General features: G+C 42.2%; 1 protein-coding gene across 6 annotated transcripts in view; it reads right to left on the minus strand.

Moving 5' to 3' along the window:
• Nucleotides 1–25,973, minus strand: part of inpp4b (inositol polyphosphate-4-phosphatase type II B) — a 166,189-nt gene that overhangs the window by 37,990 nt on the left and 102,226 nt on the right. For 4 of the 6 annotated variants that reach the window (XM_079678930.1, XM_079678927.1, XM_079678926.1 and 1 more), the window contains 4 exons: nt 20,150–20,254; nt 13,955–14,063; nt 1,324–1,410; nt 990–1,173 (listed from right to left, as the gene is read on the minus strand). In XM_079678930.1, the coding sequence (XP_079535056.1) occupies nt 990–1,173; nt 1,324–1,410; nt 13,955–14,063; nt 20,150–20,254 (485 nt within the window). The remainder of the gene's footprint in view (nt 1–989; nt 1,174–1,323; nt 1,411–13,954; nt 14,064–20,149; nt 20,255–25,973) is intronic. The other 2 variants (XM_079678929.1, XM_079678928.1) reach the window with 1 other exon arrangement.

The raw sequence follows: 25,973 nt of genomic DNA on the forward strand, positions 1-25,973 counted from the left end.
CAAAGGTGTCATTGTGAATGCAAGCTCATAATGTTTGTCTGTGTAAATAAAAAAAGGCAGAATTTTGTGATTGATGATTGAGTTTGAAGGAGGAACTACTGATATAAACGTGTGATGTTATTAATGATTCAAGTCGTTGGGGCTTGAAGACAGTTGTCACTTGAACATCATCTTTTAAACACACAGAAACAGTTTCACACCACCACCCTTCTCATCCACACACACATATACACACACACAAACATAGCTTGAGATTGTAATCAGAGAGCAGCCCTGTTAGTGCTGACCAGGCCAGGGCTTTACTTGGCCAATGTGTGCGTGTCTAATCAAGGATGAGAGCAAGTGGTGACAGAGCGAATGTACCAATTAAGCGGGCTGATTGGGCTCTATTCCACTGTGGCAAAAACAATCTCTCCCACAACAGATTGCAATCTGACAGCACCAGATGTAATTCATTAATTATACTGATAAAAAACGCCTCAACTCCATAAACCTCCAATGCTGCTTTTCACTTTTGTTAGTTTGGCGTTTTTATGATGAGTTATGGATATTTTCCTGAGGTTGACTTTTTAACGGTGCATGTGTGTGAAGCAACTGCTGGAATAAAGGTTTTAAAGTTATTTTGAGAAAACAAATGTTTGCAGTTTTGTTTGCAGATCTGGTATTAAGTCCGGATGACTCCTCCGAGAGGTTAAACATTGAGAGTGTCGCAGTCAATTTAGTCCTATACACCTCATTGAAACTCTACCAGGAAAAATGGTTAAAAGTTATATGCTTTGAAGCAGATAATGAAGTCGATTTTTGCGCTAAGTTTGGGTTTAAATGCACTTACCGACACAATTTCATTTAATAGGATTTTCATGCTGACAACGTTTGGTGATGTGTCCGAGAATAAAGAAGTTTTGTTGCAGCTGCTTGAGACCAAGAGGAATGAAGGGACAGTTCAGATGGAAGTGAGGGTGTGTGTGAAGGGGTTTGGGACTGCCCACCTTGTCAGAAAGGTTCTTGAGTGCTTCCCTCAGTCCAGAGGAGGAGTGCTCCTGGGCGGCCTGGAGGAGCTGGTCCGCTAAGATGCTGATGAGCGGCTGGAGGAGGCTCACGGTGCTGAGGACCTCCTGAGCTTTGGCTGTGTGCTCGGGGGAGTAGTAGATACACTGGTAGGCAGTGCTGAAGCTGTGGTGGAGGAAAAAACACATACATTAAGATTTGACAGCAGCTGTAGTTTCATGGTCATGTACTGAAATGATATGAAATACACATGAAAGTGATCTGATTTAAAAAAGAACTAGGCCACACTTGGTTGTAATGAGAATGTAGACATACAATGCTGGACAGAAGCTCCTCATATGTTTGTTTAGACAACTCCTGCTGGTTTTCGCAGTGTCCACTTGCCATCGGCGTTTGCCAAAACTAGCAGAGTAGGAAGAGACAGTATTTGATATCAAACAAGCTCCAAGCTGTACTGCAGCATTCACTGGCTGACCTGCTCCATATGGGTGCAAGACATGTTGACAAAAATATCCAAAACACACACAACTGATCAACAACAGGTTTCACGTTTATTCCCCATACACCACCACCATCTCTAATAAGGGCTGCTAATGTACAAGGGCGTTTTAAAATTATAACATTGCTGTGATGGAATATATGAAACATTTTTCTATTAGAAAAGCAATTATCTCTTTGCCTATGGTGCATATAATGGACGTGATGCACCATGTCTAGTTGATACAACACCAACAACCTACACCTGTATTAAGCCTAAGTGCCCTCCTGTAAATGACAAACACAACCTTCCCTGACAACGATCAATTGCCTCTAATTGTATTTGCCTTTCATCACAGGCGTGAATCAGTTCCTGACCATAGAGATACAATTAAACACAGCAGCGGTCTGGAGCTTGACAAATGACACCTCTTATAGTTATCTAGCAACAGAATAAAAGCTCCACAAACAACTCTTTATTCATTTGATTAAGAGTAGTTGATTATCAAGTACACAATGTCAAATGGCTATTTTCTGTTTAGAGGTCAAGCAATGAGAAACAGACAAATAGGGGTTGTTATGATTTATTAAAGAGGCCCTATTTTGCCTTTTGGGTTTTACCTTTCCTATTGTGTGTTAAGTTTTGATGCATGTCTATGGTCTGCAAAGACTAAAATCCACAAGTTCACACAAGACGGAGTTTCTCTCTTCTCTCTAAACATTTCCCCCTGCCTGAATCCTTTGATTTCTTCCGCAACATCGTGACATCACTATGTAACACTGGCGCTTCTATCTGCTATCCAACACATTGTATTTCATAGGATAAGGGGTGGGACATCTCAAAGCAAATAACCAATCACAACACAGCCGGCCAGCTAACCAATCAGAGCAGACTGGGCTCTGGTTTCAGACAGAGGGTGAAAAGAGGTGCTGCAGTATCAGAAAAAATGTAACACTTTTTGAACAGTAGAGGCACAAAATCTAAAATCTAAATCTGAAAATGAGCATAAGATGGCCCCTTTAACTCTTTGTTATGGTGCGCTCTGAGCTCACTACATCATGCATCTTCAACATGTGTTGAATTAAAGTGAATTAAAGCAGTGCTTTCCAGCTACCCAGCCTGAACTGTCAAATTGGACCTACAGTCCAATGTCAACCCATTTTCCCCTTTATGAATAATTAATACCTTCTTCATTTCCAGGGAGCTATTTAATCTCAGACAAAACACCTTTTGTCATTTTCTAGATCCAGGGCAAATCACTCCAATCAAACATTCTCCTCGGGTAAAGTTCCCGTGACTTTCAATGAGTTTCCGCTGACTTCCTGCCATCAGATGTAGCGTGGAGCGCGGCAGTCATTTGCAACCCTCCCAGCTAGTTTAGAGTCAGCTCTGCAAGCCTCTATGTAGGCCAGACCCCAGAGCCACATCCTAAGGCATAATTGACATAAGAGAGAGAGAGCAAGAAAGGAAGGGGAGGGGGGGGCACACACAAAGCGCTGTCAGAATACAGTATTCTCTGCAGTGCTGCTAATATTTTCACTGAGGAAAAAAGTGCTTCTTGTGTGGAACAGCACTCCCTGATTTATCCACAAGTGAGAAAATCTGAGACCATAAGAAATGAGGTGTAATAGGTACTAGCCACTAACTAAGTCTTTGACCGGCTACATTTAAAATCTTTGCCTTGTCATTACGGCTAATGAGATCCCCGGAGGACTACCACCGACAACCTCAAGGCTAATCAAAGGAATCAGTAAGTGAGAGAGACACAGGGCAAACACCAACTGTACTTGCACACTTCTGTTATCCCCACTTCTAAAACCATACCTTCAAATGCTCAGATTTCAGCCACAGAGAATACCATAATTGAATAATTTACTGCAACAAAGTGAATTCTGTAAACCCGTTTCATCCCCTGTGAGCTTACATTCGTCTTGTTACATTACACTGAACTAAAGAGAACCAAATCCTGAAGGACTGCAACAATTCAGATACTCCAGAAAGGAGGCAAAGGAGAAAGTTGTAGGAAGAGGACAATTGCTTCAGCGACTGAGATTCAATAACAGCCCTGTTGACTCATAAGTACAAATCCCATTAGGGAGCCTATGCAGGCAATAATGAATGTTGGGAATTCCCACCTGATGCTAGACGACAGAATTGATCCTCACTAAGGCTGGCTGTAGCGAGGAGCTTTAATTGTCTCATCAACATCGCTGTCAGTCCAAATGGGTCCACCCAGACGGCAAACCATGAAAAGGTAAAACAGCAGAAATCTGTGACTGCAAACCTGATGAGAGGCCAAAGGGGATGCGTTTCATACGAACATCTGATTGTCATCCATAGGCTTGGGAATGTTTTCTATCCCTGATGTAATTTGGGAGTGCTGTGTGCAAAGTTTCTTTTAGAACATAATCCAATACAAGAGCAACACATACTACCTTTGTGAAACTTATGAAAAGTATCTTTTGTTGAATTGTAAAGGAGGTGATGTCACTTGTTAGACGCTTTTATCCAAAGCAAATTACCTACTCAATACTGTGGACAATCCCCACAGGAGCAATTTGAAGTGTCTTGCTCAGGGACACAACGACATGCTGACTGCAGTGGGGTTTGAACCTGTGACCCCCTGATCCGAACACCAACGCACAACCCACTGCACCACACGCCTCCTACATATGATTGATATATACTCATAAAAGGCCTCCTCTTTCACAAATATTTTACTCATGTTCAAAGGAGCTCCCAGAAAGAAAGGAATAAAAAAGTTTATTTACCATTTGTTTGAAAACAGAACTGTTTGATTTGTATGCATCAGCATATCAATGCAGTTTCCATTTGATCAAACCATTTTGAGCGTTTGATTTCAACAGATAATGTTTGCCTTGTAGCTCTATATTATCTGATGAATGATCACAAAGACAGCGGAAAAACCTTTGAAAATAAAATAAAAGGTTTGATGGCTATTAGTAGTATACGTCTGCAGATTCTTGTAAACAGCAGGAGCACACATTTATTATTGTTCATTGGTATTCATCATGTTATGTCAGCCATTTGTCCTGCAACTATGTAAAGTTTTAAGTTTGCAAGCAAGTTATGAATATTTATGTGTGTGTCTATAGACCTAGGAGACTCATTACCTCTCCATATATGAAGTATAGAGCGCTTCAGGAGAACTGCTCTTCTTGCTTTTCCCTCAGAAAACAAACTGATACTTGTCTTTGGAGTGTTTTAAACTTAACGATGCACTAGTTCAATTTGACATGCTGCATGTGAAATAAACATAAAAGAAACTCTCGCATGTAGGCAAACTTATGAGTGGAGATTTCAGTCATCCATCGATCCATCTTCTCCCACTTATCCGTGGTCGGGTCACGGGGGTAGCAGTTCCAGCAGAGAGACCCAAACTTTCTTTTCCCTGGCCACATCAACCAGCTCTGACTGGGGGGTCCCAAGGCGCTCCCAGGCCAGCGAAGAGATATAATCCCTCCATCTGGTTCTAGGTCTACCCCTTGGTGTCTTCCCAGCTGGACGTGCCTGGAACACCTCCCTAGGGAGGCGCCCAGGTGGCATCCTAACTAGGTGCCCGAACCACCTCAACTGGCTCCTTTCGACGCGAAGGAGGAGCGGTTCAACTCCGAGTCCCTCCCGGATGACCGAACTTCTCACCTTATCCCTAAGGGAGACACCAGCCACCCTGCGGAGAAAACCCATCTCGGCCGCTTGTACCCGCGATCTCGTTCTTTCGGTCATGACCCATCCTTCATGACCATAGGTGAGGGTAGGAACGAAAATGGCGCGGTAGACAGAGAGCTTTGCCTTCTGGCTCAGCTCTCTTTTCGTCACAACGGTGCAGTAAAGCGACTGCAGTACCGCTCCCGCTGCTCCGATTCTCCGACCCATCTCACGCTCCATTGTTCCCTCACTCGAGAACAAGACCCCGAGATACTTGAACTCCTTCACTTGGGGTAAGGACTCATTCCCTACTTGGAGTGGACAGTCCATCGGTTTCCTGCTGAGAACCATGGACTCAGATTTGTAGGTGCTGATCCTCATCCCAGCCGCAGACCGATGAAGCCATCAGAACCACATCATCTGCAAAAAGCAGTGGTGCAATCCTTAGTCCACCGAACTGCAGACCCCCTCCCCCACGACTATGCCTCGAAATCCTATCCATGTATATTACAAACAGGATTGGTGACAAAGCGCAGCCTTGGCGGAGGCCAACCCTCACCGGAAATGGGTCCGACTTACTGCCGAGGACCCGGACACAGCTCTCGCTTTTGGAGTACAGAGAATGGATGGCCCTGAGTAGAGACCCCCTCACCCCATACTCCTGCAGCACCTCCCACAGTAACTCCCTGGGAACCCGGTCATACACCTTCTCCAAGTCTACAAAACACATGTAGACCGGATAAGCGTACTCCCAGGCCCCCTCCAGGATCCTTGCGAGAGTAAAAAGCTGATCCGTCGTTCCACGACCAGGACGGAATCCGCATTGTTCCTCCTCAATCTGAGGTTCGACAATCGGCCTGACCCTCCTTTCGAGTACCTTAGAGTAAACTTTCCCGGGGAGGCTGAGTAGTGTGATGCCTCTGTAATTGGCACACACCCTCTGATCCCCCTTTTTGAAATGGGGAACCACCACCCCGGTCTGCCACTCCTTCGGTACTCTCCGACTTCCACGCAACGTTGATGAGACGTGCCAACCATGACAGTCCCTCAACACCCAGAGCCTTCAGCATTTCTGGGTGGATCTAATCCACCCCCGGGGCTTTGCCACTGTGGAGTTGTTTGACTACCTCAGTGACCTCCCCCCGGGAGATTGGTGAAGATCCCCCATCATGCTCCAGCTATACCTCTACCATAGAGGGCGGAGTTGTCGGGTTCAGGAGTTCCTCAAAGTGCTCCTTCCAACGCCCTAACACTCCATCAGTTGAGGTCAACAACGTCCCATCCTTACTGTACACAGCTTGGATGGTTCCCTGCTTCCCCCTCCTGAAATGTCAGACAGTTTTCCAGAACAACTTTGGTGCCGCCCGAAAGTCCTTTTCCATGTCTTCTCCGAACTTCTCTCACACCCGCTGCTTTGCCTCGGCCACGGCTGAGGCTGCTGCCCTTCGGGCCTGTCGGTACCTTGCAACTGCCTCGGGAGTCCCCCGGGATATCAAATCCCTGAAGGCCTCCTTCTTCAGTCGGACGGCTTCTTGTGAGTTGAAGGCCTCCTGAACTTGGGCCTCCTCCAGACGTTCCCAGTTCACCCGAACTACACGTTTGGGCTTACCAGGTCTGTCTAGAGCAGGCCTATTCAACTGGCGGCCCGCGGGCCAGATGCGGCCCAGAACCAACTCCCGAGTGGCCCAGCCTCCCGTAGCCAAATTCCTACACTAGTACAGACCATGAACGCAACACTCCACGTTGCATATAAACCACCAAACCACAACGCAGCACGTTTTTTGAAAGTGCATCTAGTGGTGCTAGTAACGGTGGTCCTATGATAGCAACTCTAAAACATGTCTCTCTCAACTCTGAAGCATAAACAGAGACAAAACGGTCATTGATCTTGTGGAGCAGATCCAAGTCAAGCTGGACCTTTTCGCGACCGACTTGAGCACGGGTCGGATGCTGCATTCCGACGCTCCCCAAACACATCACATCTCCGGCACCAAATCACGGATGTGATGACAGATTTCATTGCGAGGTTGAAAGAGAACTTTGCCGGTTGATTGGATGGACTTGCTCTGCCCACAGAGGTGATGATGGGCTTTGCCAGAGACCCCTTCACTGTTGCAATAGAGGGGGACGTATCAACCAGAGCAAAGGAAGCGGTCCCCTGCATCGACAAGGGAAAATATACACTGGAACTTATTGACATGCAGCGCACTAACGGGCCAGCGAAGTTTTGGAGTGATGTCAAAAAACAGCAGTTCCCTAACGTTCAGAAAGTAGCGATCTGTGTGCTCAGTATGTTTGGATCAACATACACATGTGAATCAAGCTTTTCACACATGGACTCAATCAAAAGTAGCACTCACTGCTCCCTGACTGACAGCACTCTTCACCAATGTCTTAGGATTGCATTGACATCCTATGAGCCAAAAATCACTGCTCTTGTTCAAAACAATTGTTTGGATTCTGTTAAATGAATGCTAATTTGTTGTGTTTTTATGCACTTTTTGACCTACCTTTGTTAGATGAACAATGAATAAAAGTTGCATGTTTTTCATCGCAGTAATATGTGTTGGTTTAAAATGTGTCACTACCCGCTTTTTACAGGCCGCTGAATGTCTGGCCCAGCTGAATTTTGTAGTTATAAAATCTGGCCCAACTGAATGTGTAGTTGAATAGCCCTGGTCTAGAGGCTTCCCCCGCCACTCGACCCAACTCACCACCAGATGGTGATCAGTTGACAACTTCACCCGAGTATCCAAAACATACGGCCTCAGGTCCGATGATACGATAACGAAATCGATCATGGACCTTCTGCCTAGGGTGCTTTAGTACCACGTACACTTATGAGCATCCTTATGTTCGAACATGGTGTTTGTTATGGCCAATCCATGACTAGCACAGAAGTCCAGTAACAAACCACCACTCCGGTTCAGATCAGGGGGGCCGTTCCTCCCAATCACTCCCCTCCAAGTGTCTCCATTATTGCCCACATGTGCGTTGAAGTCTCCCAGCAAGATTAAAGACTCCCCTTCAGGAGCCCCATACAGGACTCTTTCCAGGGCAGCCCTGCACATAACTTTTTTGCCCTGGTTCTCAAAAGAGCACCTGGAGATGTTGCTTGGTGCGCATCCTCTGTATCACGATTGTCAAGGGGGAGTCAACCCGCAGGCGTAGGGAGGCGACCCTCTCGTCCACTGGGGTAAACTCCAACAAAGAAGCACCCAACCGGGGGCTTGTGAGTATAATTTAAATAGTGTAAAAATCTGCCCCTCACACACGAACGCGCACATGACCAATGAGAGCACAAAATAAGTTTGTGCACAGATGGAAGGTTGACAGGCAGGTAAGCCATACAATCTTTTTAGCCGGGCCGGCTAAAATGAATGGTCGTGCTTTTTACAGTACTACGGCTTCCACAGATGACATTTTTTTATGAATTTTTTGTCAAAGCTTAAGATATTCATTGCTATCGGGATGTTAAGGGCATTCCATGGAATATAACAAAAAGTGTATATTTCGAGCCGGTTTCTCAAACTGACCTACCCCACCTTTAAATTATATATGACGAATCATTATCTCATTATTCTTACAGTGACCGGCATACTTTACCTACAGCTGCATGCACGCTAATAGCAAACAGTGCACTGTGCATGGTACTCCCAGGTTTTATGATATTTTGGTAACACACAAACCCTTTTAGTTATGTTTTATTGACCTGCAGACAAATCCAAAAGTAATATTCCGAAGATGGCACTAATTTCAGACTTCAGAAAGTCAATTTTAACATCAGATTTATATTAGCATCTCTCAACCAATACAGCCTGCAGGAACAAATACCTTCACTTTTAGCTGCATAACTATAAAGGATTGAATTTCATCAAAGGTCCTTAATTTGTGTGACACTTTGTCGAACTTTCAATACATGTTCCAGATCTTCATTTTAATAACAGCCTTGGTTTGTTAGAAAACTCATTATTGCACTTTTGAGTTCAAACGGAAAACTAATGGTCCACCCAGAAAATCTTTTTGGTCCCTGTAGAGAAAGCTGTGAAGTTATTAGTGCATTTAAGCTAACTGAATGCAACCACTTTAGATTCCAAAGAAAATAGTGAAGTATCAGAAACAAACAATAGAGGATGCTGCGGGATATCTCTCATGATCAAAACAAATAATTCAACCCATTATAATTGCAACTCTCTTCCTTCTGTGAGAGAACATTGCTTTCCTCTCACTGTAGCTGAAGCTCCTCCAGAATCTATTACATGATGTCTGTACGTCATTGTGAGGCGAGCAATACATTTTAAAATAATTGCTGCCGTACCCCAACACACTCACTTATAGTGTATGATAATGGATTTTTTTTAATCCCCCTCATTTCCATGTGCACCCTGGGAGTGCCACGCGCCTCCAGCCATGAAAATACTGAAGGTGTGCTGCCAATCCCTCTGCACAATGCATGCACAGTGCACATGACTGCGCTTTGTTCCTGTACTTTGATTCATGAAATTATGTCCCGTGGCCTCCTATAATTCAAGTTTGACAAAGGAAAAACCTCCATGAAATAGGACCTCTCCATGTGTGGTGCACTTGTTCATCAGGTGAATTTGAGATTAAAAGGAGACTAACGGATTACTGTAACTAGCTGTGTGTCCATGATGAACTTCCTCTTAGTTTTTCTAAATGATCAATGGGAATTGGTTATAACAGTAATGAGAGGGAGAGAACCGCTGGGCCCAGAGGCCTAATTAAGACAGCATCTCCGCGCATGTCTAATTAATAGTGGAGAGGAAATTAATGAAGAGCTTGTGGTATGCTGCTGACAGCCAGCAGGAGTAAAATGCAGCTTCGTCAGCAGAGAGCCCTGCAGCACACCAGGTGACGGCCAAAGCCTCCTTCGTCATTCAGACAGCATACTGTAATCACGGCTCTTACACCGGGACACTACCACATAGCCACAGTAAAAACACACAGTCGCTATAGATACATGATCTGATCTCAAACCAGCTTATTTTTTCTGCCAACTCCATCTGTCGTTGAAGCATCCGCCGGGCACAGATCTCACATCAGTTCTCCGAGTATCAACCAAAGCTTTCCTCAGTTCAGTCGCAAACAAGAAACCCTGATTTGAGACCAGATAAGCCTCAATGCGGCTGCCAGCACCAGCGCTCACAGACCTGGAGCCGGCAGAGGACTAACAAGCTGCTGTCCATCAGCATGGAAGCCAGACACTGCCAATGTCCGGCGTCTGAAACACACACACACAGTAATCCTGCGAGAAAGTTATTTTATTGGACAACATGCTGCTAGTCACATTAAATCTGACCATTGGCCCCAAGAGACATGCGATGCAGTTTCCACCACTCTCTGTGTCCCAGAAATGTGTCATTCGGCAGTTCTGCTTGACCGGGAGGCCTGTTGGAACGACACAGCTTCCTTCCTCTCTGTAACAGTGGACAGATTTTAACAACACGTGTACAGAGGAGCTCTACTGCACAGCTTCTGCTCCAACTAGATACAGCTGACCTCACAAACAGGCACCTGTCTGACAATATACTGAAACAAACAACACAGAAGTTAAAAATACACTACTGTCTACATCCTACTTCGATACATGCGCAATAATAACGCAGACATCAGCAGTAGAGGTAGGAAACAATTTGGAACCAAAGTGTGTTGCAGATTATCTGAATAATTCAAAAGAAGCTGTTAATGAGAGATTAAGCCACATCAGCAAATCCACAGCTTCATCTAGGGTTCAATTAAAAACGGATAAAAATCCAGTGACTTTTAAAACATCCATTTAAGTGGGACTGCTTGCATTAATGAAAGCTAAATGGGCCTGCCCTGAGTGTACATGAGCAAGGCTTCTGGAGGAATACTAAGTGTAGTTATTGATTAAGCTCTTTCTTGGCCCATCCTGAGAGACAAGCTACATCACAGATTCTGGTCATTGCCAAGTTTGGCCAATGCAGGTTTTTGAATGGATCTGGAAATAACCCCTCTTCCGCTCTTCTAGTGTCTCTGGAACAAAGATGAATAGCTCTTTTATTGCCCTCCTGGTAACACCTCTGTGCTCAGGTTTTCCTTTTACCCATCCCTCAATCCCTTTCCATCTTCTCTTTGATGAATTAATATCACATTGAACGGCCAAGTCTCACATCTTGCCGATTGTTCCCCTTTTAATCAAATGTGATTACAAAAGGCTGCCTCAGATGGGCAAAGACACACACACACACACACACACACACACACACACACACACACACACACACACACACACACACACACACACACACACACACACACACACACACGCACACGCACACACGCACGCACGCACGCACTACGCGGGAGCGCAACTGCACGCATGAGTAAGAAAAGAGAAATGGAAAAGGAAAGATTAATCTCACATAGGCTAAAACTTTGATATTGTATCCTTGTTGAGAATATACTGTAACTTCATGCACTTTATCTACTCTTTGCACTTTGTAGTTGGATGAAAACTGCACTTCGTTGTACTATGTTCAACAACTATAGGCTACAGTTGAATCTTATCTTATTTATTCTAACCTCAGATAAGCTACACTTTCAAGTGACTCAACCGAACTTGTACACGTCTACAGAGTGCACACAGTGTGAATGTGAAGTACAGTACTTCACATTCACACACACACACACCTGAACAAAACGATAATCAGGTCCTTCTAGAATAAATATGAAGTCATTTAGTGCATGCATATTAAAACTGAATCAACCATGACATAATGAATGTTACATATTGAAAGTAAACAAACCTTTATTACATTAGCCACTGCAGAATCAGAGAGAAACAGTTCAGTCAGACAACTCACGTGTTTCTTAATATGTTTATTAGAAGCAGCATATAGTTTGAGTTTGGCGTCTAGGCTCGGGCCTCGTCACTCCACAGATTTACAAAGAACATTGAGTGATGATTAGATAACTATCCCCCGAGCCTACAGGTGGAAGCTGGGGTGGAAGCTGGGGTGGTGGGGGGGCAGGCAAGCAGCAGCAACATGAAACACAGCAGCAGGAACATGAACGTAGCAATAGAAAGTGAACACAGCAGTGGCAGCAGCATTAAGGAGGCAAAGGCAGGAAGACCTGGCAGCTTAAATAGAGCGGCATGTTTAGGAGAATGTGTTTGGTTGGTTGTAAGAGGGACGAGGTGCGTCACGTGTTAATGTATCATTGGTGCTCGAGTCGACTGCCTGAACTAGCTCGCAGGCTTCGCCCCATTTCTGCCGGTGACTGACAAATGATAAGACTCAGCGCAGGCCGCAGTCAGTTAGCCAGGCGTAAAATTGGAAAATTTAAGCTACAGTGAGTCATTAGCTAAGTCAAATACGAAACACAAAGCTCTGTCTCCCCGGAGAATTCTTTCTGAAGTCTAATCTCTCGTTCAAAGAAAATGATTTCACTTCAGTGGATTCTCCAAAATGTGCTAATCTTATCATATTTCATGCTAGCAGATAAAACTGACCATCTTCAGCACTTGTGCACTTTAGCGTAAAGATATCTTCATTTTTTATTATCAGCACCCCCCCAAAAGTATTTTCCAATCAACTTATCCATTTCATAGCCACACCTCAGCCCTCTCCATCTTGCCTCTCCTCCCCTCTTTCTTGAGCTTCAAACTCTGTAACTAATTGGATCTGGCACAGTCTGTAATGACTTTGCGCTCTATGGGGAGCTTTGGGAAAAATCACCCTTCATTTCTTCTGGCATCACTCAAGTGACCACATACTGAACTCCAGTGACATATAGCTCCGCTTGCATCTAAAGGGCAAAGACAGCAACATTCACAGGATACTGCTGATCTCAGGTCTGAGGAAGTCGTATGGACGAGTCTCTCAGAGTGCACTTTCTGTCATTGCATGTGAGCACACAGCACATTTATCTTTGGGTCTATGTTTGTATAACACAATCATAGTAGCATGGTCTCACTCAATTTATTAAACCGTAGGCATTTGTGGAGCAAGCGATTTTTGGCCAGTGGATGAAAACACACACAAGACATATTTTCTCCATCAAGCAGTTGGTACAAAGACAACCAAACATGAACATATACAATATCAAAAACACTATCTAGTCTGATTAAAGTATATCTCTCAGTTTTTTCAATTAAAAGAAAAAGGGTGAAACATTAGGCCGGAGTGATATTTGCATATACTGTATAGATTCACCAGTTTTTGGTTCAGCTGCATATCTGATATTTTTTTTAGTAACAGTAACTTTTTTTTGATATACTTTATTAATCCCCGTGGGGAAATTGTTTCTCTGCATTTGACCCATCCTAGTGTTAGGAGCAGTGTGCTGCCATTTTTGAACGGCGCCCGGGGAGCAGTGTAGGGAACGGTGCCTTGCTCAGGGACACCTCGGTAGCACTTGGTCTTGCCGGGACTTGAACTAGTGACCTTCCAGTTGCCAAGCCAAGCCCCTATCGACTTCGCCACCACCGCCCAAGCAGCAATCTTACCTTAGAAGATAAAAAGCAGCCGCACAGAGGAACTTGTGACTCACCACACCTTTCCCATCATGTCTGTAGCCTCCAGTCAAGCTGTTCCAGTCTCAATTGAACATGGCTTGGCATTAAGTAACTGTGTGGGCTTAGAAAAATCAAGTCCATAGGCCAGGGACAAATTTGTCTGCCACTATCAATTATACCTAAATTGAATTATTTTGTCACGAAAGCCTGTTTCCACCTCAGCATGTGAACTGTATTAAATTACCCATGCTTCCTCTAAACACCATGGTGTACAGGTTAAGGGGATTTCCTCCTACCTCTTTTTCTCTGATTCATATCTGCTGAGGAGACGCTGCAGACCGCCACACTTGAACCCCTGGAAATGGGCTGCAGGGGCGCCCACGGTGACAATGTCATAAAAAGCATCTGTAAAGAAAGAAAATAAGGTTAATTGAATTTACAAGAGTGAGAGGAAACATGGGCAGTAAATTACCTTGAGGTGAGAAAAAACGACATTTGAAAAATCAATCACCATCAAAGGGTGTTTTTTTAATAAAAGATATACTTCACCTTAACTTTAAGTTTGAATTCTGCTAAACATTCTCTACACAGCAATACCTTTAATAAGTCAAGTGAAGTTATTCATTATTAGTGAAGTTGGTTATGCAGCAGTAAAAATAGAAATAACAAAAGGTCCAAAACACACACAAGGCAATTAAATACACATAGAATAAAAGACAAAGCCTAGTTACCTTACATTTTTTTATTTAAAAGCAATATTTATTTAACAAGGTTGGATGGTATTGCTTATAGTTTATGTTGCTGTTAGAGTTTAGCGGTGAAATGTCTGGGGGTATAACAGAGTGTTTGTTTCTTTAGGTCTGGGAACCAGAACATCTTAAAGAGGCCCTATGATGCTTGTTTAGGGGTTCCCTTTCCTGTTATATAGGTTTATGAGCACGTTAATCTGAAATCAATTTAATGATCTGCAAATGTCTTTCCCTATAGTGTGTTATTTCATTTATTGTGAATGTAAATGGTCTGCAAAGAATAAAATCCCTCTCCCACACACTCCCCCCCTGCGTTCATTGGACTTTCTTCACTATGCAACACTTGCGCTTCTATTGGCTAGCGCTCCAACACATTGTACGTGAGAGCCAATCAGAGCAGACTTGGCTCTGGTCTCAGACAGAAGCTGAATAGCAAGGACACATTTGAGAAAAAAATAAGATTTCTGAGGCGTTCTTTATGTCTTGATGTAGCGCTGGTCCCACGTTGAACCCATGGTTGAACCATAAGCACGAGCAATGTCACAGCGCTTCATTTGAATTAGCACACAGCCGTCACAAAGTAAATAAACACTTGACAGACTGCTTTTCTGCAGTGTGTTATATAGGTTTGTAAATGGTCTGCAAAGGCTAAAATCCCCAAACTCTCTCCAGAGGGAGTTTCTCTCCCACACACTCCCCCCTGCCTGAAATGCCTTCATAGGTCTTTCTTCCGTAACATAGTGACATCACTATGTAACACTTGCGCTTCTATTGGCTAGCGCTCCAACACATTGTACGTGATAGCCAATCAGAGCAGACTTGGCTCTGGTCTCAGACAGAGGCTGAATAGCACGGACACATTTGAGAAGGAAAAAAAAAAAGCCCTTTTTAAAGAATAAAGCATAAATGTGTCGCAAAATACAAATATGAACCTGAAAATGAGCATATTAAGGCCCCTTTAATCTCTGAGTGCAGACAGACACTTCTGTTGAGTAATTTTGATACTGCTACAGACCGTGATCTCCTTTGTGCATCTATTGTTTGGTTTGAGATTGAGAAAAGCATACAACAAAATAAAGTCATCAGAGACCTGTCAAGACGTGTTTTATCAACAGTTAGTGACATTATGTGAGGATAGTGCCAGTATTCATAAATATGCCATGCAGCAGTTCCGGGCTTTATGCAGCTTTAAACTTGAAATGGTAAAGTTGCTTGGTCTAGTTTCATTCGTAAGCTACACATTACTTATGAAGCCAACAGATACATGATGTTTACGCACAAATAACAAGCATGACATTAATCTGCTTTCACCACCAGTAAAGTTTCTTTTAGATATTCACTTTTTAAGTTAAATATGACTGTCTGTATGGCTCTATAACTACAGTTCTATACTATATTTCTGAGGCGTTCTTTATGTCTTGATGTAGCGTTGGTCCCACGTTGAACCATAAGGACGAGCAATGTCACAGCGCTTCATTTTAATTTGCACACAGCCGTCACAAAGTAAATAAACACTTCACAGACTGCAAGGCGGACACAGAGGTGCTTACAACAGGCCTTGTTTTGAATGAGTAATAGATGAAGCTGACAATTAACTCAGAAACAAAAAAGAGTAGGGAGGGGAGGGGGGGGGGGGGGGGGGGGGGTGAACTGGGGTTTCTCGGGGTGAATATTTTGGTTTGTTTTAAAGCCAGGTCAGTTAATGAACACCTCTGGGAAAACAACAGTGCACAGCTCCGACCGAAGGAAAACAAGGCTTGACAAATCTCAGAAAATATAAATTAATGACATAACACAGCTCCAAGTGTTGCCACAGTGACGGGAAGACATTGTGGCCAAAAGCCTCCCGTCCCCCACCACCACCACCACCACCACAACAGACCGAATGGAGGTCTGATCTGGGGGCTTCGCTACTGCCCACTGCTTCTTCCATTAATTATCCCTCCGCTCGGCCATGAGGCTCCCTGTCCGCCACACTTTGGGCCCCCGGAGTTTTCTGGATGTCCAAGTTCCCCTTAATTGGTTCTCCCACAGCAGTACACTGGAACACAATGGTTGGTTTCAGAACATCAAGCGCGGGGACCAATTTGTGCTCAATTTGCTGGTTTCCCTCTCTACACCACGCTTTTCTCAATACATCAACAACAGAACAAGCTGTTAGAGACAGAGGAACATTGATTGTGGCAGTGAGTGGTTATAATTCATACTTAACCGATTAAACGGTCCTTTTTAACAAATTAAAAAAAACATCCTTTTTGACCCAAATGAGTGCTGAACAATGCTTTCAGTTCAGCTTTGCCAAGCAGAGATTTTTATGCTTGAAATATTTTTGTCATTTTGGAGATAGAAGAGAGCCATTTCGCAGCAAAACAAATGAATTCTGCTTGGAGCTCTAAGTGTATTTTTACCCCCGGTTTCCATTTATTGCCGATGATCAATAGACACAATTTGAATGAATGGTTCAGCGTCGTTGAGTGGATTACATAGTCAAACTCAAGGAAATGCATCACTTCAGAAAATCAAATGGAACAATAGAGCAATTGACTACAGTTGGAAACTGAGACGATTACTAAGCGGGTTTCATTATTTCCTGTGCCTGACTGATTGCAATCATTTATTCCATGTTTTTTTGCCCTTTTAAAATCGGAAAATGTGCAATTTCATAGCAATTCACTATCAAACTAGGTTTTAACAGCAAAGAAAACTAGAAGGTAGCCTGATAATCCCACTGAACGGCTTCAGTTCTGCCTGCATGCGCCTCATTGAGTGGGGATTTCAAAGATACATTTTCGGTACATTTGTACTTTCTTCGAATAAATGAAACTTAAGATAAAGACAGGATAATAAGCAAGAACAGAGCGAGGGTTAAAAGACGCGCAACAAAGGTCAAGTGCGAATGTTCCACTTATATTCAATGGGTTTGACCTCTATGTCACGCTGTGAGTCTCAACTTTAATAAAGTAAAAATGGTTCTAAAACTAACACGAAGATATTCAAACCATCATACTCTTATGTCTTTCTGTCTCAGCACTGCTTTAAAAAAAACATGCACCTACTACAATTACTGTAGTTTTGTTTAAAAAGCTTCTACACAGCGGTGAAAGGCAGTTTTCCACTTCATCAAATTATAATAATGCAACTATTCTTTTACAAGCATACAAATGAATTCAATGAAGCTCCATCTCAAGACAGTGCCATTTTAATATCTCCATCCCAAACAGCACCACTAGCATCTCATTCTGTTTTATTGTCGCTATAACTATATTGATCAAACGTAAACATATACAGTATAAACGTGGGAATGAATAACAGACAGATAGTCCACCATATATGACATGAACATGCAGTCATCATTCAAAGGAAAACTCTTCCAGTATGACATCATGTCTCTTTTCATAAAATCCATACACATCTGTAACTCACTTGTATGTGCAGAATGAGAATAAGGGAAGGGGATGCTTATGCATAAAAAGCACATTCAATAAAACATTAAGTGGACTGAGGATGATATATTTAAATGTTTTAGATTTATACCTGGCCGCTAAATCAATATCTATATGCCGTCAATAACTGTGTCATTTATACCTGGCTGCTAAACCCTTGTTACTGTTACAAGGTATGTATCTTGTGTTTAGTAGATTGTGTAACTTGCTGTTAAATACCGTCAAACTATGTGCAATATATACTTGATATACATATGCCATCTTTAATAACTGTAATATATACCGGGCTGCTAAATCCTAAGAACTGCTACAGGATTTGATTTGAAGATTTGATTTGTTTTTAATCTGTATTTTTGAAAATTATGTAACTTTTTATCTTTTTTAAGCATATTGTTTATTATATTATAACTTAGTAATATTTTGAACGCATGTAAGATATGCAACACTAAACAGTCTGTGGCTCTTTCCTGCTGTAACGCTGCACATTTCCCCTCTGTGGGACTAATAAAGGTATTCTGATTCTGATTTAGATTTACTTGATTTGTGTGACACAATTCAGTTTTGTGATTCTATATATCTTTAGATTCCTGCTTTCCCCTAGATGTCTTAATCAACACTGAAGCCGATGGGAGTTGTGTTATCCTGCAGGGTATCTATGTTTAAATGCAGTAAACATAGTGCACACACATCCACGAAGCTTTAAGCACCGCTGTCTGGAATCGAGTTAAGGTGTGAAATGGCCCCAAAGAGGGTAATTATCAGGGTGTCTATCAATCAATTGACAAACTCCTCTAACGCTGGTTGTATCTTGATCTTACCCCTCTTTCTCTGTGTTGACAGCGTACGGCATTCTGGATGTTTGATAACTTGATTTTAAACTCTGTATCTGTCATCCCTGATGTCTACAGTGTAAGAAGCTAGGTTTATGTCAAGGTTTTGTCCGTCTTCGACTGCACATCAATCATGGAGCGTATGGATGAAAATGGAGCCCCCTCAGAGGTAGAGAGGTAGCAGTTAGTTGCCTTAATACACAGAGACAGTTTCAGGGCAATGACAGGCCCTGCCAGTTACAGAGCAGCCCAGTCTCTCTCAGGAAAAACGCAAAGGGCTTAATTAGTGGATTGTCTATCTTCTCAGGCCAAGTTAATTCTCACCTTTCAACCTGAGCGATGACCTAGAACTGCCCTGTCTGAGAGCCGCGAGGATCTCTGACAGATGGAGGAGTCAGACGGAGAATCACAAAGGGGGGTGACAGCCACAGCAGATTATAGAAATTAAGGTTATTTAGCAACATCTTTAAATGTACTTGCCTTCGCTCATATACAAATACAGAGACAACTCCATCTTGCTTTGTACAAATCTAAACCCATCCATGGCCTCTCATTGTTTTTTGACATGTAACACAACATGTTATTTCCTGTATTAGGGAGGCGTGTGGCGCAGTGGGTTAGTGCGTTGGTGATCGGATCAGGGGTTCAGGGTGATCAGGTTCAAACCCCATTGCAGCCAGCATGTCGTTGTGTCCCTGAGACACTTCACCCCAAATTGCTCCTGTGGGGATTGCCCACAGTATTCAGTATGTAAGTTGCTTTGGATAAAAGCGTCTAACATGTAATGTAATATTATATTTTGTTTTTATGGATTGGATTATTGGTGACGGATGGTAAGTTGTTTCTTATTTTGTTGTCTCCGTTTCTATCCGATATGAGTCAAGTTTTCTTTTTTTTCTCTAGTTTGTTTTTCTCCTTAAAGGCCTGTGGCTTCTTGACCTCTGCCGTCCCCTTTTTATTTATACATTTTTCTAATTTCCTGGACTTTATGCAGCCTTATCTAATGCAAATAACAATGTTCGAAGGTTTGAGGTCAAACAGCTGCTGAGCCAAGTTGCTTTTCAGCAGGTTTGTTAAACATTTGAAAGCAGTCTTACTTCATGTTTTTATAATCACAACAATGTACAGAATACAGATTTGAAATAATAAAATAAAAGCGAAAAAGGCTAGCCTAAATCTGCAGATCCCCTATGCCTAATGGGGGTTTATAGCCAGTATTATCGTTATGAATACTCTCAAAGCGGTGTTTGAATAAAAATCTCTCTTAAACTAATGAACAGTACCTGCTCAGCCCCAGCAGACAGACACACTAAGATGGTGAACATCACGGAGAATGTAACAGCTAAGGAGGTGGATATGCGGATAGTAGGCTTAGAGCTAAAAGAGTGTGAATATGACTTAGCCCTGCCAGGTGTTGGTATTAGGTGTAATAATAGATATAACAGAAGTCTAAAGCAGTGCTGTATTACCTGTTTTTCTGGGGCACGTCACCCTCATCCTCTGGGTGTGCAGGTTTATTGGGATGAACTCCAGAGATTTCTGGGCTTTGCAGCAGCTTGGCTTGAATGAACGACCTAAAAAAACAGAGAATATGTCAGATTGTCATAAAACATAACTGAGATGGTGGATGACAAAAAGAAACTGTCTGCGTTATAGAAAGCTCTTACAGCTATACTTAATCTTACATCATATGGTTTCCCCTTTCTAACCTTGTTTATGTGCTATACACACAAAGACAGAGGAACAGATTAGCACACATTAGATCATAGATTAGATTGATGAAATGTTCTTTGATTATCCAATGAAAAGAAACATTGATGTCATTGAATAACTCATATATATTTAATGAGTCACAAAAGGGAATACATAGCACCAAATTAAAATCCATTTTAATTAGAGCTTGTAGAAGTAGCTGCAGTGCAGATTCAATTATACATGGTGAGGCTGCGGAGGTTTTCACAACTTAATTGCCACAACAATCAAAATAAAATGGTGGCAAATAATGCATGAACTCTGATGAAAACTATTTTTTGTTCGTCTTTTAAAATACTGAAAAATAAGCTGAAGTTCCAAATTAGAAAAGTGTTATTTACCCGGCCATTTTCCTACCAAATACCTAATTGTTAAATAAACTGTGACATATACACACACACACTATTCAAACAATTAACAACAAACTGTTATTTGTTTAGCATTTTAATGTGATAAAATAAATGTCAATGACAAACCATCCCACTTTTTGATGCCAGATCATTTAACACACTTTGTGAATCAGATAAATATATCAATAAGAGATCAACTAGCAGCTCAAAAGTACCTCATTATTAATCAACTGCCTATAATATTCTCTAATGCTCTGTGTATGTGTACTACTTTGCTCAAAACGCCCAATTAAAATGTTCTGCCAAACAATACTCTTCGGCTGAGGTTTATATTTAAGCTCAAACACACAATCCGACTCTCTTTTTTGGCTGTTAAACTTCAAATATGTAAACAGGGTTGATGAGTCTCTTTGAGGAAAAGCTTTCAAGAACAATCAAGGAACAGAGGCAAAAGTGTTCTGATGTTTCCAGCAAAGGTAAGTCATTTCAAATGAAGCTATTTGAAACAGATACAGAAGACCAAAAAGAGAACAAAAAAACATTATCCAATAACCAAGTTTCATTCTCTAATTTGGCATCAAACATTTAATTAAATCCTCTTTTAAGAAATATAACTTTGAAAGTCCTGTCTAAGGAATACGCTTAAAAGTAGAGAACCAGCAGAAACTGCACCCGCACTGCAAGTTCCCATCAGCAAAAACACGTGGGTTTACTATCCTGGTTCCAAAATGGTGGAATGAGCTCCCCATTGACATCAGGACAGCAGATAGCTTACACATCTTCCCGCACAGACTGAAAACTCATCTCTTTCAACTCCATTTCGAGCAATAACATGACTAACAAAGCACTTATATACTAACTAAGCACTTATATACTAACTAAGCACTTATATACTAACAAAGCACTTATATACTAACTAAGCACTTATATACTAACAAAGCACTTATATACTAACTAAGGACTTATAAACTAACAAAGCACTTATATACTAACAAAGCACTTATATACTGATAAAGGACTTATATACTAACTAAGCACTTATATACTAACTAAGCACAAATATACTAACAAAGCACTTATATACTAACAAAGCACTTATACACTAACAAAGGACTGGCTTATCTAAAGCCAGTTGAGTAGCACGTGAAATGTGTTGGCTCTATGAAACCTGATGTACTTATATGATTCTGTTTTCTTCTAGTTTGTATCTTCCTGGTCGAATGCACTTATTGTAAGTTGCTTTGGATAAAAGCGTCAGCTAAATGCAATGTAATGTATTTCCTATGAGAAGGCATGTTGTTAATTTAAATTGCATGTAAACAAATACTTCGAAATATTGTCATTGAAGAGTGTAGATATGCAATAACATGAGCTTTCGTTTCTCAACTGTTCAATTTTTATATAGTATAAGTTATGTAGGCCTTTTGAAACATGTCTATTGAGTATACAACTGAATGGACCGTAGGATTCTGTGGTGCTTTATTCATGTTATATATTTTTATCACATGACAGTAGTAATCTAAAAGTGACATTTAAATGACAAGTTTTCCTTAAATTGTCTGTTAATAAAGCTTTTGATTCTCCTCTGTCTCCTGCCTGCCCACAAAGATCGTGGCTCTTATATCCACTCAGTTTTTCTCTTTCTTTTTTTTCCGACAATCTGTTTTTTGCTGATGTGGGAAACACATCATAACTTTCCTTTGAACCAGAGGAAGTGATTATATCCCCCCGGGGAAGATGTACCAAGAGAGAGTAACACGTTCATGAGGAGAGTTCAACAAACGTCAGAAGAAGTATAAACAAAGATATATGCTCTTTTTACACTTACTTTATAATTTCCCATTACTCTTGTGGTAGAAAAAGAAATATTCACGACTGTTACTTTAGAGGTAAATATATAAACATCTCAAATTCAGTACGCTAATCATGACAGAGTGAATACATGACAGCAACATTTATACCAGGATTCTATACCAAATATTTGTACACACTGAATGATGTGTTAAAACTAATTTAGAATTAAATGACTAAAACTCTACAACTATTTCCTATTATTACGTGTTGTAAAGACTTGACAAGGACTATATCAATGCATTTGATTCACCATGAAGGTGAAGAAGTGGGTATGCTTGCGTATGCAGGTTAATTGTAGCATAATGAAAACACTGAACTCTTCTATCTGACATGTGCCCTTACTCTACTTTGTGTGGAGAATAACTAAATTACGCAGCTGTACTCACTCCTATCCATCCTGTGTTTTAATTAGTCTCGAGGCTGCACACCAGCGTGCACCAATCAGAGCCTCGCTGCTACAGAAGGTTTATGTTTACACAGAATTCGAGATGAGAAAATGTGTTACCTGCCACACATTTTTAACATCGTTTGGCAGGTTAACCAAACATGAACACAAACACACTGCGCCTCCATAATGTGGAGAGTGCTGACCCGCTCAAGCTGAAATGTGTTACCCTGGAACTGAAATAAGTTATGACTCAGCTGGAGCCGACAGCTAGCTTAGAGTTATTATTTCCCATCACTGAAAATCAATCATATCTTCTTTTCAGATTTGCTGCTAAGTGCAAATGTAAACAGATGCCATTTCCGAACAGTAAATTTATACAATCTGTCCACTTAATACAGGGAAGACAACAACATGAGCTCCACATGGCCAGATTCATAGGGGTTTTACGCCTTCTTTCGAGGCGCAGATGGGACACATTCTGCCAATAATACAGGCTTTATTTATCAGGCAGAGGCACCAGGCAGGGATCAGGTTTCATGTATTTGTCTGCGAGACAACAGCCCAGTTGGCAGCACTGTAAGACCTGTACACAATGGTGGTGGTACATGCTAATATTAGCAGGATAACAGTGATCATGCTTACATGGAAATAGGCAAATAGAAATTGTGGCCTGAAAATGGCACGAAATGAAATGTTGAGAGGGTCACAAAGAACATTATATTGGTTCCTCAAGTTACCTCCAATATGTGTAGCGTAATATTGTTTCCAATATTTAAAGCAGGAGACCCATATACAAAACACATGTCTTAATCTCTCCCTCCCTTTCACAATCTTATATGTCCCATGTCATGGCCATTTCTACTGATCATCATTCCATTGTTGAAGTCTACTAGAATAGATTTATACTGTGCAATTTTCCAAACTCACATTGGTTTCTCATACAGCATCTCTGTATAGTATGTGTATTCACTCCGTCCTACACGGCTCGTTGGAGCTCCTGCCCCCCCCCCCCCCCCCTCCCTGTGAGCCCACTGTGCTCTGATGAGTCCACCACCGTTACAGCAGAACATCAGTGATTATGTGTTACATGGCATTTGTTAGCAACCATAAAATGACACCAGTATTGACAAACAGATGAGAATGCTATGTGGGGTCTGGGTGCCATGTTGGCGGGACGTTGCACGGCTCGCTGCTGCGAGGAGCGGACAGTGTGAGCTGGGTTCATTTCCTGCTTGCTGCGTGGGATCTGTACGAGACATCGCGAATGGACGCGGGAAGGGGGGGGGGGGGGCTGCAGCACCCCCATCTACGAGGCTCCACTAGCACCCGCACCCCCAAACGCGGCGCACCTACAGTGTAAGCGCGCCACAGTTTTGTGGCTCCGACCAATGGGTCCATTTGGGTATGGGCACGTCATTGTACCCAGGAAGAAACCAATGGAAAAAGAGAAATGTCCAACGAGGCGTTCTGGGGCAGCATAGACAGGTCTTTTCTGTGTTAGAGTTTTACTCGCTACAGGGTGTACTTTGAGGGTTTGTGACTCTGCAGACCGTTTACATGCATAAGAACCTTCATAACACACAAGGGGACGGGTAATAACCGGAAAAGCATGACATGGGACCTTTAAGCTATATAATCATTAAAGCCTAAGAAAAAAATAAATGAACAAATAGTCATAGCAAATTTCACAGAGAATCGTCAAACAATAAAAAAAACTAAAAAAAAAACTAACATGTCTTGTCTTTGTATACGGGTAAATGTCATGGGATCACTGAAGACATTATTTAATATCTGGGGATCACGAATGCCTAAACAGAACTTTAAAATCCATCCAGCTGTTTTTTGAGACCTATGAGTAGACAGACCAACATTACCATCCATAGCCGCTAGAGTGGTTTTAAAACTCTTACCTACATGCTGTTTGTGCAAATGTCTTCAACCACAGAGGATCTAACTGGTCTCCTCAGCGTACATCTACAGATCGCTTTGCTAGGAGGAGCTTTACCAAAGGCCAACATTCAAGGGAACGGCTGAGCTGTCCTCCCTGCTCAGGGGCTCTCAGTGTCTGCTCCGAGCTCTGGGGACCAGGCTAATGGAGCTAGTGACCGTTGTAGGTTAGATGAATTAGCCATATCAGATCCCCATCTGTTGGCCCAGGTGGGCTGGCCATGTGACAGAAAGGCTGCATGCCAGCAATACCAACCAACATCTGGCCACCATATTTTCTTCCAATCTATCGTTTCATTTCTTTGCCCCTCTTCTGTACGCCTTTGAATCCTTTAGAAGATGAGCAACCTATATCCTGCACTATAAATGTCTGCCTGAGTGCCTGAGGACGGGTTGAAAGGAGAAACCTAAGATCACAAACTACAAAAAGAGCGTCTTGTAAGTGAGGGCTGTCAGACCAATGTAGGTCTGCAGCATGGTGAAGGGTATCATCCTTATGGTCCTGTGGCGCTGGGAGCACAGCAGGACGTTTTAATCAATCCAAAGTTAGATATGTTATAGACGCAGAGGAGATGGGACACATGCTGGGAGGGAAGAGGCTTCAGCCTGAGAAAAGCAGGAGCGACTCAAGTCTTCTCCTTATTTTCAACTCTGATTCAACGTATGTCCTTCAACATTGTGGTCATTATTTTTAAGGGCCTCTCCATATTAAAAAAAAAAAGTTTTCTGTAGTTGACTGCAAACGAGAACATGTCTGGACATCTTTACCTGGAGGACACAGACTGTTGTTCAAATACAGATATTAAAGAGAGGAAGAAGCTGTGAGCCTTAATCTACAAACTGTGGCTTTAGGCTTTAAGCTGAAGTCATCCCACAAGTTTAAGAGTGACTGACAGAGAAGTGCCGGCAGTGTTGGAGGCCCAACAAACACAACGCTAAAAGGATTACGTGGGTACATTCAATTCTCCGGCTGGTAAACAATGAAAGTAGGGATGATTAATT

The sequence above is a fragment of the Notothenia rossii genome (assembly GCF_949606895.1).
Source record: "Notothenia rossii genome assembly, chromosome: 1".
Lineage (NCBI taxonomy): Eukaryota > Metazoa > Chordata > Actinopteri > Perciformes > Nototheniidae > Notothenia > Notothenia rossii.